This window comes from Emydura macquarii, unplaced genomic scaffold, assembly GCF_026122565.2.
Source record: "Emydura macquarii macquarii isolate MOO-44397 ecotype Brisbane River unplaced genomic scaffold, CSIRO-AGI_Emac_v2 contig_1254, whole genome shotgun sequence".
In the NCBI taxonomy this organism is placed as follows: Eukaryota; Metazoa; Chordata; order Testudines; family Chelidae; genus Emydura; species Emydura macquarii.
Genome location: NW_027131391.1, coordinates 4607828 through 4624794, shown reverse-complemented (window position 1 = coordinate 4624794; position 16967 = coordinate 4607828). Strand labels below are relative to the sequence as shown.

Sequence of the window (16967 nt, the reverse complement as noted above, 5' to 3'; positions counted from 1 at the left end):
TTTATTCAGGTTCTTAATTTTTACATTTTTGATTAGGTTGAAAAATCGTTAACGACATATGTCTTATTTATTAGATAATGATTCATTTTTACTAGTGATTTGTTTCAGCTCTATTTGGATGAAAATTTAATTAAAATGCACATAAACAGCATTTAAATTTTCTTTTATTAAATAAAACTACCTTTACATGGGCTGGATACATAAGGAAAAAAGGTTTATCTAGAAGCTCATCAAAACATGTTTTGCATTTAAAACTAACTGATTTATTAAACAAGGGAAATGCTACCTGTAATTACTTAACTGAACTGATTTGTTTCTGGTCACCATGTCCTTCAAGATTTTAGAACTAGTAGATCTCTCTCCCTCTCATCTAGTTTTTATTCTTAAATTGGAATAGGAAAACAAGGTTTCCTGCTTTTTCAACTTCCCAATCGGTTTCTTACCTCTGAATAAACTAGTCATTCAACTGAATCACTTCACTAGGCTGAAATGAAGAAAACACTCTCTCTCCACCTGCAGAAGAGGCTGCTGCTGTCAAAAACTAGATTAGCATTTCAACAAACTCAGGTTCCAGATGCTTATCAGCGACTTCCACCAATTTAGCAGCATGACTTTCTTTAAAACTTGACAGCAAACATGTTCTCTTTGTTATTTTGTATTTAATATAAATGTTTTTGATAGATTATAAGTTTTGTGCTTAACTTAAATTCTTAGTTTCAAATGTTTAGGTTGTTTTAAAAAAAACAAACCAAACCTGTATTTAATTTGAATTAAAAATATCTGATTCTTTAATTTATTTTTTAAAATCATCAATTTTTGTCTATCCTATATGTAACTAATATACTTGTAATAAAGCCTTGAAAAGTTAAGGAAAAACAATTAAATTAAGAGATGTTTTAAAAAAAAAATCTCAGTCAAGAATTCTGTAGGATTAGAAATAAGGATTTATTGGTTCTGTTTCCAACTATTTTATAAGCTGCCAGTATGACCCTGGACAGGTCGCTTAAAAAAAAAATCTGTCTCATTTTCTCCTTTAGTAAAAAGGGGTAGTAATGCTAATCTTCCTCATCAGGACTTTTGTGAGGATCCATTCATTAATGTCCATGTGGCTCTTTGATATTATAGTGATGACACATGTTCATTTCTGCTTTCAGAATGATTATTTTCTTTAAAATAGTTTCATGGACTCAGAATTTGCTGCTTGAATGAGGAGAATAAAAAATAAATAAAACCTCATCCCAATTCTGTGAAAGGCTGCTATAGCCAAGGGTCTAAGGTTATCATATCTGTGCTTATTCTTTTCTTACTCCAGACCCTAGTTTATTAAATAATTTGATGGTGCCCAAAAGAGGATCTGATCTCTCACATACACATATTTCAGAGAAGCTTGGAGAGTTTGCTAGTGGGGATTATGTGATTTACCAGGCTCCGCCTATTAGGCTAAGATCATTTACTCAGCCTATTAGGGCTAAGGTCATGTGTAGCAAAGAATAAAACTGTGTTGCCTTATTTGGCTGCATTTTTCATAAAATATTCCTTTTTTCCCCTTTTTCCTGTTGTGCTTTACGTTGCCCTGCAAACTCCTTCAGAAGAGGAGGAGGAAGGAAAGATCTTACTCCTAGAGAACAAACCGCCTATTCACATGTCACATCCAGAGCTACGGTCGGTTGTCCTGGAGTCCCTTTTGAGATCACCTCATCGTAGGGTTGTAAAGTCCACGTGACCTTCAACTTTGTTCCTGGTCCTATCGAAGGAAATCTGGCTCGTTCCTGCCCTGCCTGGAGAGCTGTTTCTGTGTGCTACCAAATGTCAGCGGAGAAACTTTCAAGAGTTGTTTTTTGTTAGTGTACTAAAAAACTGATACACTCCTGCACCACTGTTCAGAGAAGCAGGTGATTTTGGTAATCATGTCACTGGGTGAATGGATGTCACAGCTGTCTGACCCTGTGGGCCTTTGTTACTAGTTCCCCTGGGGATTGTTGATCCACAACGTTAATGTTGAGTGTACTGTGCTTCAAGGTGTTAAGGAAAATGCAGAGACGGCACAGCAGCAACACTGATAGCCTTCCTCCTGAAAGGTGAGTCTTCTCTCCTTTCCTGTTAGTTCTACACTCCTCTCCAAAAGGCAATATTCGGATTCATTGGTTTGGTGCGTCTCATACCTTTTTTAGAAGGAAAAAGCTACAGGGTTGAAGGAGGAATATTTTCCGTTATCTATAATGGGACAAAGCTTGCTGCATGCATTAGGAGATAGCTGATGTTTCATAGAAAAGTGAAACCATTTGTCATTACCAGATGCAGAATATCAGATCTGATGACCCAGTGGGCCAGTCCACTATAGCAAATCCTATGCCATGGTTCCTACCATTTGTTTATTAAAGAGACACAGGTGACATAGGTTAGGCCCCACATTTAGTTTGATATATATACAGTTAGGCTGAATTTGAAACAGGTTTAACTCAAACTCCTGATAACCAAACTTCAGATAAACCAGAGTTATGTCCCTCAAGATTATACTGACTGAGCCGCTGCTCCTGTGGTACTCCTGAACTCCATAGGAGAGCTTCGGGCTACAGTTCTGTGGGGATCCTAAGCACCAAAGATCTGGACGTGAGCTCTCCAGGAGTGGAGGTCCTCTACAACTCTGTTCTCGAGATGTTCTTGTGGAACTCCTCAAGAACTTAAGTGCAACTCACAGGAGCTTGGGTGCTTCACTAGACTGATGTTCCCAGTTACCACGACCACTAATTGTATGAAGATTTTGGATGATCCCTGAGACCTTTTTTAAACCAGGGTTTATCTCTGTGTACATGGATAGATAAAGGTATGCCTACTTTAATTCTTTTTAATAACTTCAATGAACACAGGTTCGTTTGTGGTTTTTACTGTTAAGTATTTCTGTGCACCCACATTGGGTTAGTGCATGAGAATGGGAAAATGAATTTAATCAGAAACAAAAGTGAAACTACACAGTCTCATTTTTCTGTGGAGTTGAGGGAAGTGTCTGTCAAGTGAACGGTGAAGCAAAAGATCCTGACCACTTGTAATCATTAAGTATCCCATGACGCTTTTTGCAAGAACAGGTTAAGTCTGATGTCCTTGTTAAATTCTAACACGAGTGTAACTCTTCATTTTAGTGCAAATGACACATTCCATGTACTTCTGTTATTTATTGTCATGCTCTTGGCCAGCCTCTGGTTTCCTCAACTCACACTTCCCAGTGTTGCTACCTACCCTGTAGTTTGGTGTGTGGGCTGAGCACTGGAATGGGACTTTTAAAGGGTGTTGAGTGGTTCATGGCACGTTGCATGGACCTTCTGAACTGAGGTGAGGCTTGGCCCCAGTCAGTAAAACTTCATAAAGCACCGTGGCATCGATTAGGGTGGAAGGTGCTGTACAAATTCAGCATATGTGCCATTATCAAATGCAAAAAGTAGGCAAGGTGAAGTAAACTGGACTTTCATTTTTAGTACAATGAAGTATTATCACTAACCTGGGCAAGGGTTATTTGAAAAAATATAGGTGAAATACTGACCCCATTGAAATCAATGGTAAAGCTCCTATTGACTTCTGGGGCCAAGATTTCATCCATAATGTTTATCTTCACAGTACCCCTTTTTAACTATGTGGCTAGTTAACCCCTTCTTTGCTGGAGGGATAGTCATGTATCCGAACAGCACGGTTCCAAACAACGTCAGTGTATTTGGTTGGCATGCGGAGTGGCACCAGGTATGTTCTGTTGTCTGTGTTCGTTATGTTTTTGGAGATAACTATAGAACACTGGTGCAGCTTCTGTGTCCAAACCTGATTCATGGCATTAAGTGTCACCCAGCATGTGTCTGGTTAATTCTGAACCGTACAAAAATGTACAGTATCTTGTTGCTTTGGTTCCTTGCAGGTGCCTGCATGGAGACTCGGGGAGTGGGTTGTGGCTATAAAAAGCCTTGTTTAGAGCTTGCTTTGTGGGGAGTGGTGACCAAGTGGGAGTTGGAGCTGGTTCCAAAGCGAGATGAAATGCAAAGCTGTGTGCCGAGTAAGAGGTCTAGGGAGGATTATGGGCTCGTGGGGGAGATCGGCTACGGGAATGTGTATGTGCATGTGCTGTCTCAGCTCGTGATCGCTGTTTCTAAAGTTGGAGGCTTCCAGGGATTAGGATCTGGAGAGACTTTAGCGCTGCACTAAGTGTCTCTTTGTGGGTTTGACCTATTACTGATCTTTGTGTTTATTCTTCACTCTTTCTTTACCAGTTGGATAAGTGTTAACTTTGCACTGGGCATTTTCTTGGCTAGCTACTTGCTTTAGGAATTGTCTGCTCTGTCCCCATTGCCGCAGGGGATCAGAGTTTCCATAGATTCATTTTAGTGCTGTATTACTGAGCACAGAGAAACAGAGCATGTTTTTCCTTGGCGTGTGGTATTAGGATGAAAAAATGAGTCCTGAACCTCCTCTTGGAAACTCTGTAGGCTCGTGTGCTGTGTCCACAGCCCAGAAAGGAACAAATGCTATGCCCAAGTCTGTTTCAGACCCTTGCCTCAGGGCATAATTTATTGGTCAAACAGAAAATTAATGTGTAACACCAAAACAAATGAAGGTGGACAGTCTCTTCCCTTAAATCCCCTGCTGGGTCATGTGACAGGAAAGTAGCTCTTAACCCCTATCTAGTTGTTTTTACCTCTTTTTGTTCTCATTTGGCTTTCCCTCCAGACCAGTGGTTCTCAACCTGTAGCCCACCCACAGGCCACTGGCGGCCAGTCAGCACACAGCTGTGGCCCATGTGACATCCTCAGGGCCATACAGATAGCATATGTATTGTGTGGATGCGGCCCACATACCGTGGGGGTGGGCCAGGCCCGGGGCAGCCAAGGGGCGGCACCATCTTGTGGGAGCTTGGGGACTCCTCCTGCCCTGCGTGGGGGGTGAGACTTGGGTGGGGGGCCCAAATTCAGGCTTGGCCCCTGGGCACCAGAGACCCATGGTACATCACTGCACATAACACAGAGAGAGAGCTGCATATGTGACCCACCATGGTAAATACGTTGAGAATCACTGCTCCAGACAGTGCCTGGTTGGTAGTTGGCCAGCCCTAAATGAAGTGGAAAGAGCCTAGCAACTGGAGTTGTTAGGTCATTGATTTGGGATGACCCATGAGTAATGTGGCCATCCCAGATTCATACCGTACCCCACGGCACACTGTATGTTGCATACACTACGTGTTTAACATCAAAACCATTGTAGAGATGATGTCGAGAGTTTTAAATTTGCCTTAAACTTTGCTGACTTTTGGTATCCCTCCAAGTCTGATTTAAAAAGTGAGCGGGGTGTGCAGGAACTGTATGGCCCATTGGGGTTGGGAGGGAAGCGACAGTATTGGACCAGCACCATTGAATTGCCAAGCTACTCCAGCCCTGCCAAGGTGAATTGATCCAGCCTCGGTGTTCTGGAGAGCTGGGGAGGATGCTTTTCCCAGCAGCCCATTGTTTGATCTCTGCCCCACGTTTCCCACTTTTTGGTGTGTCTTCCTCTTGCAGAAGTCGGAGTCAGACGGTCAGTTCTGAGACCAGCGTGGATGAAGGGGGAGTTTTCGAAGGTCTGAAGGCCGAAACTCCCTCACCCCAGCAGCTTTTCTCGGGGCTGGCAGGCATCCCCTCTGGTACCATCCCAGCTACCCCGTTCCAATCAGGGCTGGTCCTGAGTTCCTCAGCAGGAGGCGGGGATGTGTTCATTCAGATGCCAGCCCCAAGGGAAGAAGGGGCCAGCCATACAGAAGGAGCTCCATTCCACCTCCAGCAGCAGCCCCGTCACTACCACCATGGCCACCATCGGGGATCCTCTCTGCTGCACATGGCTAGTGGGGACCGCCACGGACACACAGAAGAGAGTCCTGAGGACCAGCCTGGGACTCCAGCCCCTGCCCTCTCGGAGCTGAAGGCTGTGATCTGCTGGCTCCAGAAGGGGCTTCCCTTCATCCTGATACTCCTGGCTAAAGTTTGTTTCCAGCATAAACTCGGTAAGCCCCGAGCTCGCCATCTTCATGTAGTTCTAAGGCTGAGAGAGGGTGGCTGAGTAGCTGGGTTCTGCTCTCTGGAAGAATTCTTAGAGGCAGCAAATTCAGTGGGTAAAGGGGACCTAGGCAGTCAGAATGGAGGGGTGAAGCTACCTGTCTTTGGGCATCCTGCCTGTTCTTTCCCTTTAATTTCATTACTACCTGTCGCAGCTGAGTGAGGCCCATCTTTGATGTCCTCTCCTGCCATGTGGGAGACTCTGGTTCTGTTCCTTGTCTTGGTGTCTCTCCCTGCCCCTCTCCACCAGGAGCTGAGAACTCTCTCAGACCTCTCCAGGGGAGCTCACAGCAGCCTCTACTGGTCAGCTCTTGTGTGGCACTAAAAGTCTTGGAAGCGATTCAAATCGTGCTTGGATGGAAGGATGGTAGTCGTCAGATAGTTAAACTTTACAACTGAGATTTTCAAAGCTGCCTAAAGGATTCAGACACTCGGTTTCCTTACATTTTAATGGCAATTGGATATCCAAATCCCCTAATGGCTTTGAAAGTCTCAGACCACAATCCTTCTTGTAGCCCACTGGACTTGCTTGCTTTTATTCTATTCATCAGTAATGTAAGTAAACATTCAATTGTAGATGGAGTATGTGACTGATGAATTTTTGTCTTTATGGAAGTGGGACACTGATATCGCTAGCTAGAGGAAGCCATAGTGTGCAAGTTTAGCCCTCCCCCCCCCACCCCACACACACATTCCCAGTAATGCACATCAATCCTTACCTGCACCACTCCTCAGCGTGGGGTCACAGTGTAGCTTTGCCAGTGCACCTCAGTCTTGATTTGCAGAACCAGCTGCTATTCCAATCTTTCCTCCTCCCTTATCTCTGTTAGTGCAACTCATCCATGACCTGCAGTACCTTTGCTATTGCATTCCTGGGTCTCTCATGAACAGAGGCTGCCATTAGTTCAGAATTGTATCAAACTGTGGTTGGCCTGTGCTTCTGGGCAATTATGCACTGGAAATGACACTGGCACATTCACATTAATTTGGCTTGTGATCTGAACCCAGCTCTCCAGAGTTTAGCGGTCAGTGTGTTAGCATCCCCCACTACATCCAGCAATTACAGGTTTTGGGGGGAGGAGGAGGTTTGTTTTAAACCTAAAATATCAGATGTAAAATAATTTAACAATGTGAATACTGCTCCCCAGCCCAACAGCCCTTTGACAGATGTCCTTCCTTGCAGGGATTGCTGTGTGCATTGGTATGGCCAGCACATTTGCATATGCTAACTCAACTCTACGAAAACAAGTCTCTTTGAGGGTGAGTACAGTATCTTGCTCTGTGGTGTTCCCGAAACACTGCTCTTAATATGCAAAATAACGCTGATGCCAGATCTTGTCTTGCACTTTGCATACATGAATATTCTGTTTCCTCCCTGCCCCACACAGCCTCGCTGTCTTGCAGGAAGCATGGTATAATGGTTAGAGAATGGGAATGAAAAATCAGAACTGGTTTCTATTCCTAGCTCTGCCACTGACTTGCAGTGTAACTTCAAGCAACAGCTCTGTGTCTCAGTTTCCCTATATGTAGAATTGGAGGCGATAATGCCCATTTCACCATTAACGCTTACAGAGAGCTCGGAGATTTTCTGATGAAAGATGCTGTAGAAGTATTACTTATTAACGTACTTAGTGTTATCTTGGTGCTCTGGTTACATCTTAAATAAACCAGTTGGTCTTCTCAGGTATTGTGGTTTATAGTCTCATTGGGATACTGCAACAGCACTGCAGTGCAGGATTGAGCTGCATTATCAGATAGACGATATGTGGATGGCGTAAATATATATAATTATGCACATGTGGTGGTGAAATAAATGGGACAAAATGCAGACTGGTGGGATACATTGCACAACTATGTGTTAGGTTCTTACTGTCTTGCACATTTGACTGCCTAACGTGTATCCAGGCCACTAATCCATTTGCCTGAAGACTCAATCTAGTATTCCTAATCTCAGAATAGCTGCAGAGAGCCACCTTTTTACTAAATAAACTTGCCAGAAAAATCCTTCCTCATTTTTCCTCCCAAATGTGGAATTTCCTTCTCAAAATTACACTGGTCCAAGGCTCAGAAGAGGCAACCCTCAGGCCTTCACAAGTGCTGAGTTTAGGATCTGATATCATGTAATTCATCCTCATCTTCATGGATGTAGAATTTAAGCTAATGTTGGTTCTTTCATCTGTTCAGTTGCTTTTTATTATAAATCACCCGCGCTAAAACCTCCTGCATCCAAACAATATCCATTCATGCTGTATGCAGTATGTTCAATGTATGATGATGGTCTAGAAGAGTCTAGGTAATATTTTTTTAAAGCTCTGTGTTTAGGTATGGTAGGCCCACTTATCAAATGTGTCCCCTTATAAGACCATCCAGATCCTGCCTGGAAGCTCAGACCTGTAGTAAAGCATATTGATAAGTAGGTGTATGCATGTAGGATCTGGATGTCCTGTTTAGGTACGCACCTTTAAAAACTGGGTTCTGTCGATCTGACTCTCTCTCCCTTTCGGCCAGTGTAATTCCCTTGGTTTCAGTTGTGCTCGACAAAGTAAATGAAAGCAGATTCTGTTTATGTCTGTACCTTGCTGCCTATTTTTATGTCTTGCTCCCATGTAAATAACTAATTATTGAATGCTTAGAAGTGTGTGTCTGTCCCCTGGGTTGGTCTCACATTTTTCAGCAGTTAAAGGCTTGGTGCACAATATGCATGTTCCCTTTAGACTTTGAATCTGTCTTGTCTGCCTCTTGTTTTTGCTCAGGAGAAGAGGTCGGTGCTGATTGTCTTCTGGATCCTGGCCTTCCTCCTTGGGAATACCTTATACTTGCTTTACACTTTCAACTCCCAGCAGCTATACAACAGGTGGGCACATGGTAAATCCTACCTGGTGGAAACAGGCAGTTATTGCCAGGGTGGAACAGAGGGATCCCAACTTCTCTCACACTTTTATGAGAAGAAAGTGTAGTTCCATGGAATCTGCCATCTTTGCTACGCTAAATGAAAGAAAAGCATGTGGGTGACTTTTTGCCTGTGAAAGTTGGGATTTCCTCTTGCGGTGTAATTGGTGAGTTATAGAGAGCCATGGTGCTGGAACCAGAGGGGAATGCTGACATTCATTTTCCCTTCCCACAATGGCTTCTTTCCATTACTGTGTATTAGGCTTTTACCCTGTTACTATAGATGGACTTGAGTAGTAACATTTGGATTTGGATCCAGATCCAAATGTTCCCAGCATTTGGGGTGGTTTGATCTGGTGCAAACAGGGGCCAGTCACCAAGTTAAGATATGGATCTCAACTTTTCCAAAATTGAGAGGTGTTAACATCCAGGGTTTTGGTTTGGGTCAGTCTCTTATTACAATGATGAAGGAAGAATTAAATGCCAAAAATGGGAGAAACCATTGGGGTTAGGCTAAGCAAGTGTAGGTAGGATAAATGGGATGAAATGATGCAAAGACAAACTTAGGTCAAATGTTAGGAAAATTGCTCTGACAGTGAGATCTGTTTCCCTGTGGAATAATTTCCCCAGGGAAGTTGTGGGAGTCCTACTGACTGAGAGTTGGAACTTTATATAGACAAGAACTCATTGGAACATGCAGTGTATTGAACAGTCTTGCATCAGGTGAGCAAAAATAGCCTAGATGACATCACGGTGATAGTTCTGTTACTGCTGCCTTATCTCTTCCCTGGAAAAATGCATACTGAGTGGTAGAACAATTGTACAATCAGAACGATGGCACCTTTCTGAATTTGCTTTAGTAAATCAAATTTTTCATGAATCGGTTAGTAAACCAAATTTATCACGAACTGTTATTAGAAATACCCGTGTCTTTAACTGTTGCTTGGAGGGAAAAATTGTGTTTAACCCCAACACCTCTGAATTATTTTATTTAAAAAAATGTGTGTCTCATGTGGGATTGTGCCTGTGTTTTTGGAGTGAAGAAGCTGTTGTAATATGAATCAGACTGGAAGGAAATGAGTGATGGGATGTGTATGGGAAAGTAGCAGTTCAGAGGTTGGGGAAAGGGAGGATTGGGACAGCATGGAACAGGAGAAGCAGGTTGGGAGAATGTGCTGGAAAGGCTGTCCTAGTGGGCAGCTGGGAATAGAAGGCAGCAAGGAGGTTGTGAGGAGCAGGGGGCCTGGAAGATGAGATGGGGCGTGGGGGAGCTGATGGGGCCAGGCAGATATGGAAAGGGACAGGAGAGGTGAGCTGGGAGAGGGGCAGGTTAATTCAAAGGGTTTCAGGAAAATGGGAACATTGTGCCCCTTTGTTTGGGGAGCAGCGTGTTGATGCGAAAAGGTTAAATATGTTGAAAACGTTGACAAAGAACTCCCCACCAAGGCCTGATCCGGCAAGCAGCTCCATACAGAGCCCCTTTGACTTCAGCAGTGCTCCACGCGGCTGGAGAGGTCTCTGTGCAGAGACCCGTGCCAGCCCTGGGGCCCAGAGTCGTGCACAGGCGTGTGAGGTTAGAAATTGCTGTTCACTTTTTGTTCCTTTCAGTTATTTTTCATGTCCTGATTTTGTTGTTGTTTGTGTGTGTGTTTGGTTTTTTTTTAGCCCGCAATGATATTTAAGTCTCTGATTTTGTTTCTGTTTTTAGGGTTTAATTTTACCTGTTGCGCTGTGCCAGTGTTGTGAGTATTTTAATTTCATGCTCAGGCTTTTTGTTTCGGGTTTTTCCTTTGCTTTTCACATGGGAGAGATCAGTGGGCTGTAATAGTGAAAAGAAGCCCCTGGTGACTGCTGAAAAGGGTCCTGATTTCATTGGTACCTGGTGCAGTGGTTTCCAACCAGGAAGTACTGGCACCCCTCCATCCTAAGGAGCAAATATTTAGCTCAGTGCCCAGCCCCAGTTGCTGGACGGGGGATGGCTGGAGGAGGAAAAAGAGAGGCATCTTTCTGCTGCTCTGTGGGTGCTGTTGTAGCCCCATGGCTGAAGTAGACTCTCACACTCCTAATGTGTCCTCAACACGGGTGTGGGGGATTAATCAGAGCATGTGTGGATACTCTGATTCTACCTAGGCCCTGTTCTTTCCTATTCTGGGTGAGCTGCTGGGCTGAATGCCGCACATGGAGCATATACACCTTGTACAGTCCCCTGCAATCCAGCCATCGGTCTCTGTGCAGCTCCAGGGTCTGCATGCTGAGCTTTGCTGCGTCACTGCTATCTACTTCCTATTAGTCTGTGTTTCCTGGAATCCAGGACAGAGCTTGGATTGCCTTTTCTCATAGGTCTGGAATACGAACATTTCAGCAGGAGACACTGATTCATGGAGCCCAGCGCTTAGTCTGCCTCAAACGTTTGTGAGCCATTGTCTCAGTGCAGTCACCCAATGCTGAATGACCTGAGCTTTCTGCTGCCCTTGTTACCTGCCTGCCCTGCATACATGGGTAGCTTGGTGCTGTGGAGAATGCTGCACCTGCACTAGTTCTGCTTTTGCGAGAACGGGCTTTTGTGAGGCATTTGTAAGACTGGTCTACAGAGCATGTTGGCCTGTGCTGTTCCCACTGAGGAGTCACAACCACACACAGCGCAGCTCTGAACTGCAATGCAGTGCACATTTCAGATCCTTCCCCAGCCAGAAAGATGGAGAGATGTAGGTAGCTTTTCCTACAGGAATAGGATTGAGGGGAAAAACTTGGGGACAAAAGCTGCTGCTATTGGACTGAGGGAACACCCCCCTGGAGAGAAGTTTCTTTTATCGGCATGCAGTGCAGGGGTTAACTTCCATAGTAGGTGTTGTGGATGTCTGTGTTCCCTTCACTGCCTATGGGCAAGCCTGAGTCCACTGACCTCAGTGGGACTGAATAAGAGCAGGCCTGGGGTCAAAGGCCCGGAGGGACAGTGGGACTAACCTGCTGACCTTACTCCTGTTACACTTGCTTTTAAGAACTTGTGCTCTACTTTGGTGGAGTCCCCAGGCCCGTTCTTTGTACTGGAGCTTTGATGAAGGGCAGATGTTGTGCCGTTTGTTAATGTTTGGGTCTCGCTCTCCTGCTTTTCAGCCTGATTTTTCTGAAGCCCAACCTGGAGAGGCTGGATTTCTTCGACCTGATGTGGACTGTGGGGATCACGGACTTCGTGCTGAAGTACCTCACCATCTCTTTGAAATGCTTGGTTGTTGCCCTGCCTAAAATCATTCTGGCTGTCAAATCAAAGGTAAAGGACTCCCCTTTCTTCCTGATCGGAGCCACCCAATGAAACCATGCCTTAGAGGGTAGATACGGATTCAGCTTGGTCCTTGTCTGGGCATGCAAAGGAAAGGGAGTCTCCATCTCTCCAAATTCTTACATGATTTGTGTAAGGACCAGACAGATTTTTCACTCCTATGTTCAAGGTAGGATGGGGGTTGCTGGCTCCCTCCCTTAATACCTCCCAGAACTGCACATAGCCCAAAAAAGGGCAGAGAGGAGGTGGGGCTATAGCTAACAACAGGTGAGTATGAAGCACTGCCCCAGGCTGTGGGCAGTTTGCACTTTCTAGCTTTTTGTGAACAAACTATGCCCTCCCTCCACTGGAAAAACAGTGGATTAAAATGATAACAATTACATGCTTTGTGGAAGACAAACATCCTTCTCTGTGTTACTGAAAATGCTTCAGATTATTGAAATGGAATTTTAAAAATCTGATTTACTGTGCATGCAGTAGAGCTGGTCAAAATTTTTAAAATATCAACATTTTGATGAAAATGTGAAGTTAGGGAGGGGAAAAAATGCATGCAAAAATTTTACCAAAACTCTTCAACATTTTTCCTGGATTATTTTTTTTTAACAATTGGAGAGCTGGTAGAAACTTTTCTGATCTGTATATTTATTAATTGATACAATCTCTCTTCCTTCCCCCACCGTTCTTTTTTTTTTTTAACCTAAATTCTAGCATCGCACAGGGTATGCAATGAAACTAAATGAGCAAAGGTCACTTCATGTTTAGAATCCATTTCATTTCATGCACTTGGTTTCCTGGTGGCACATGCAGGATTCCAGGGCTGTTGTGTCTGGGTTCTCATCATGGCAGGTGAATGTTTGTTTAAAAAAAGTGGTTTCTAATTTTGGGCACTGAACCTGAGACCCAAGGGGCTGATCTTCAGAGATGCTGGCATTCTTCCCTTTGAGTCGGTACTGAACCAATCCCCCAGCCTGTTTAGAGTGCAGTATGCTGCTGTGATTCTTGGGTGAGATGTGAAACTCTGGTTCTGAGCTCTTGTGTTCATTGCAGACCTGTAACACACTTCTTTATTTTATTTTATTTTATTTTATTTTACAAGAATAGATGTGTTAACCCTGATGTTCTGGGAACATTCTCACTTATATCATTACTTTATATCACCCTAAAGGTTTGTCTGCACACAAGTTAAAGGCGTAAAAAACACCCCTTTCCTGTGTGGACGCAGTTACATGGATATGAAGGTGCCTTATATTGGTATAGCTTATTCCCATAAGAGAAGGGGAAAACTATATCAGCACCTTTATACTGATATAATTGCACTCAAACTAGGAGTGGTACCTATTTAACTATTTCAGTAGAAAATTGCATCTCTAACTGGAACTGTTCCATTGATACAAAAACTGTATGTAGACCAGGTCTCAGTGTGTGATGTTTTTCACTTCCTGTCCTAAAATGTTTTGTAAAGTTTCTGTTCACTATTAAAGAGCTGCCATGTTCCTTTTCTCCTCCCTCAGCCCTCTCCAATTTTCCACCAGTGGTGGATGTGGCAAGTATAGCTTGTAGATCAGTTAAACTTTGTAAAGAGACACTTCGGCGACCTTTGGGATGAAAGGCACTATATAAATGCAAATATATTATTATCCTCATCCCACCCTGAAAGTCTCAGGCAAAGCACTTAAAGGGAATTTTTAAACTGGGGATAGTTATGCTTACAAATAACATGGGTGGCAGGGGAGTTGAGCTGTTTGTTCCTGTGCACCAGGGGTACTCGAGATGGTTATTAATTTATCTTTGGCGATTGTCCAGTTCTTTTTTTTTCTTCTATTATTGTTATTATTTTATTTTGGGAGATTAATGTGCTGGGTCAGAGCATAATCCAGCCTGCAAAAAAAGTGATGTGAATAGTCATCCCAAGATAAATTGCTGCGCTGGAAAAGGTTCACAGCCTTTGCTTGTTTGTCTGAGAGCTATCCCAAGTACTCATTAATCCTTGTCGGGGGAGAAGAAAGAGACTGGGTCTTTATTTGCAGCTACAGTGAGAGGCTGGTAAGATCACATCTGTCAAGGGCCTATAATGGCTCGCAGCACAGATGCTTCATTTTTAATACCTTTTTCTGCACAGTGATATTTCTCCAATTTTTTTAAAGTCCCTTTTTGTCTTGATATGTTGATGGTTTTTCTGTCCCTTGACATCTGAGGCTCTGTTGCTACCACTTTATCATGGGTTTATATATTTTTACCCCACTCTTCTCTCTGCCTCCATCAAGCCATCTTGGGCTGTGATCTGTTCTGATCTTGAAAACTAAGCAGGATTGGACTTGAATGGGAGACCTCGAAGAAAAACCCAGCGCACTACAGGAAGTGCTGCTCATGACGGCGTAAATCGGTTATTGCTGAGCTGGTGCCCCAGCTTAGTTTTAGGGGGCAATGGGATGTTGGAAGCCCCATTTTAGAGGAGAACCCAAGCTCTTGTCCACTGAAGAGTATCATGTCTCTGCTGCATCTTGGAGCAACTCTCCCAGCCTGGGTAGATAGCTCAAGCAAAGCCAGTGTGTCTAGCACACTAACCATGGCAGTGTGGATGTTGCAATGCAGGCTACTTGCCTGAATACAAGCCCATCCCATACCCAGGGTCCAAGCTTGAGTGGCTGGCCTGTGCCGCAATGTCCACACTGCTATTTTTAGCACACTAGTTCAAGTGAACCTAGAAAGTGTCTGTCTGTCCAGGCTGGGAGCATGCTCCCAGCTGCAGTGTAAAGAAACTCTTTGTGTCTTGGCCAGAGTCCATCTGAGGTGTTTACAGTCTGAGAACCCCTCTTGCAGGTCAGCCAGATATGGTGTTCTTCACCTCCTGTCAAAAGTTATTCTATGCTGTTGCTGTTTAAACAGCGGCTTTTCCATTCCATTGATGGCTATGCCTAATTGTCAGCCACAAAAATCTAGGGCACCCCACCTATACCCTACTGCGTGCTCAGGCGTGACCCCACCCTTTCCTTTCCAAGGACTCAGGGTGCAAGGCACCTGCCCTTACCCATGGACTGAGGGAGAAACGTGGTCAGCTTAAGTACTTGCCCTTACTCACGGGGCTCAGACTCTACAGGTCTGTGGAACCTTTCCCTAGTGAAAGAGCCTTACAAAGCTTTGCTCTAAACATCTGTTTATTAGCAATAAACACAGAATACATATGCCAAGCAAACCTGTTATGCTCACCACTCCCCAAATACAGCCAAACTTCACCCGATGGCTAGTCAGGATCCAGTCCTATGGGGGTGCTAGTGATGCCTCTGCACGTCACGGTTGTGCAGAGGAGTAAGAGTTCTGGTAGCTTGATGTTGAACTGCAGTCCGGAGATGGTTCCCAAAGAGTGTTTTTTTCATTTACATTATATAGGTAAAACTAGCGACCTCCTTTAACTCTGCTAAACCTATCACATTATCCAGTACCCCTAGGTAACAAAATGTAACCAGTCACATACTGGCACCTGTTTCCTCCTCCCTGCTCAAGTTTTTTCCCATTTTATCTTTCATGCCCAAGTTGTAACTTATTTATGACCTTCCTTGGTTGTGCAGATGGTCAGCATAAAATCACTGGTCAGAGCTTAACTTACAGAGATACCTATTTTACCATTTGTCGGGTATCTACCCTAAAACTTTCCAGCGCCTGGGTGTCTCTACTTTACAACCCTTCGTGTTATCACTCTTGTTAGGAGTGTTCTTGCAGTGGGGGTGCCTTAGCAACAGCAGAGCATTTTTTTTCTTCATGTCAGTGGTGAAATCCCTGAGTCTCACCCCAGGCTGGTCAGTCAAGGCTAGTTTAGTATGGGGGTGAGTTAAGTCCCAGGCCTACATAATGGTGGAGGATGTGAGTCTTATCTCTATGTGGCTAGTGTAGCAAAATGCTTTGGGATCCTTGAAGATGAAAGCTACCAGAGGAATGTCAACTTAAAATCGCAGTGGAGAGATGGATGCTCGTTTCAGCTGCCGAGAGATAAGATTTCTTAAGAACTGGTGCTGCTGGATCCGTCTTCCTGATCAAAGCAGTGGTGTCCAGCTATCATGACCCGTAATGGAGACCCTCATACTACCAATGGAAGAGATGCCATAGTTTAATACCACGGTGAAGACAGTGCAGAGGAATTTTCTCCTGAATTTGCTGGCCAAGCCTCTCTGCTGTTCAGCCGACAATGGATGTAGTGAAACTTGCTAATCGGGGCATCTTGCACAGGCTTCAGTTTGGTTTCAGACCAGTCACCTTCAGCTTTGTCTCATCTTTCTGAGTGAGCTCAAAACCTTTTCCAAAACTACTCTGCTCTTCCTGTCACTCCTTAAGATTTTCCCACCCTTCATCAAAATTCCCAGCCTTTTCTGAACATTATGCGGCTTTCTCCAATACTCTCATTGTCCTCTTTCTCTTTGGCATATAAAAAATCCTTGGGCTGGGAGGGAGGAGGGAGACTGGGAAGAGAGCTTTGATCAGAGGTATGGAGTAGTGGTCTGACCCAGGCCAGGGACCCAGGAATTCCTGAGTTCTAATCTCATCTGACACTTTGTGTCCTTTGACAAGTCGCTTTGTTACAAGTTTTCAAAAATGGCTTCTATTCTGAGTGGCCAGCTTAAGATAGCTCGGGCCTGACTTTCAGAGGTGTTGAATAGCTACTGTTGGGACTACTTGCAAGGGCACAAACTTCAGTGCATGCATAAATCTTTTCAGGACTGGGACCGAAATCACAATGGGCCATATTAAAT

General features: G+C 44.1%; 1 protein-coding gene across 1 annotated transcript in view; it reads left to right on the top strand.

The window, feature by feature from the left end:
* Positions 1–16967, top strand: part of RNFT2 (ring finger protein, transmembrane 2) — a 39483-nt gene that overhangs the window by 5830 nt on the left and 16686 nt on the right. Inside the window, exons 2-6 of the mRNA XM_067550149.1 lie at positions 1590–2078; positions 5529–6007; positions 7243–7319; positions 8813–8913; positions 12063–12216. Coding sequence (XP_067406250.1) covers positions 1996–2078; positions 5529–6007; positions 7243–7319; positions 8813–8913; positions 12063–12216 — 894 coding nt within the window. The 5' untranslated portion in view covers positions 1590–1995. The remainder of the gene's footprint in view (positions 1–1589; positions 2079–5528; positions 6008–7242; positions 7320–8812; positions 8914–12062; positions 12217–16967) is intronic.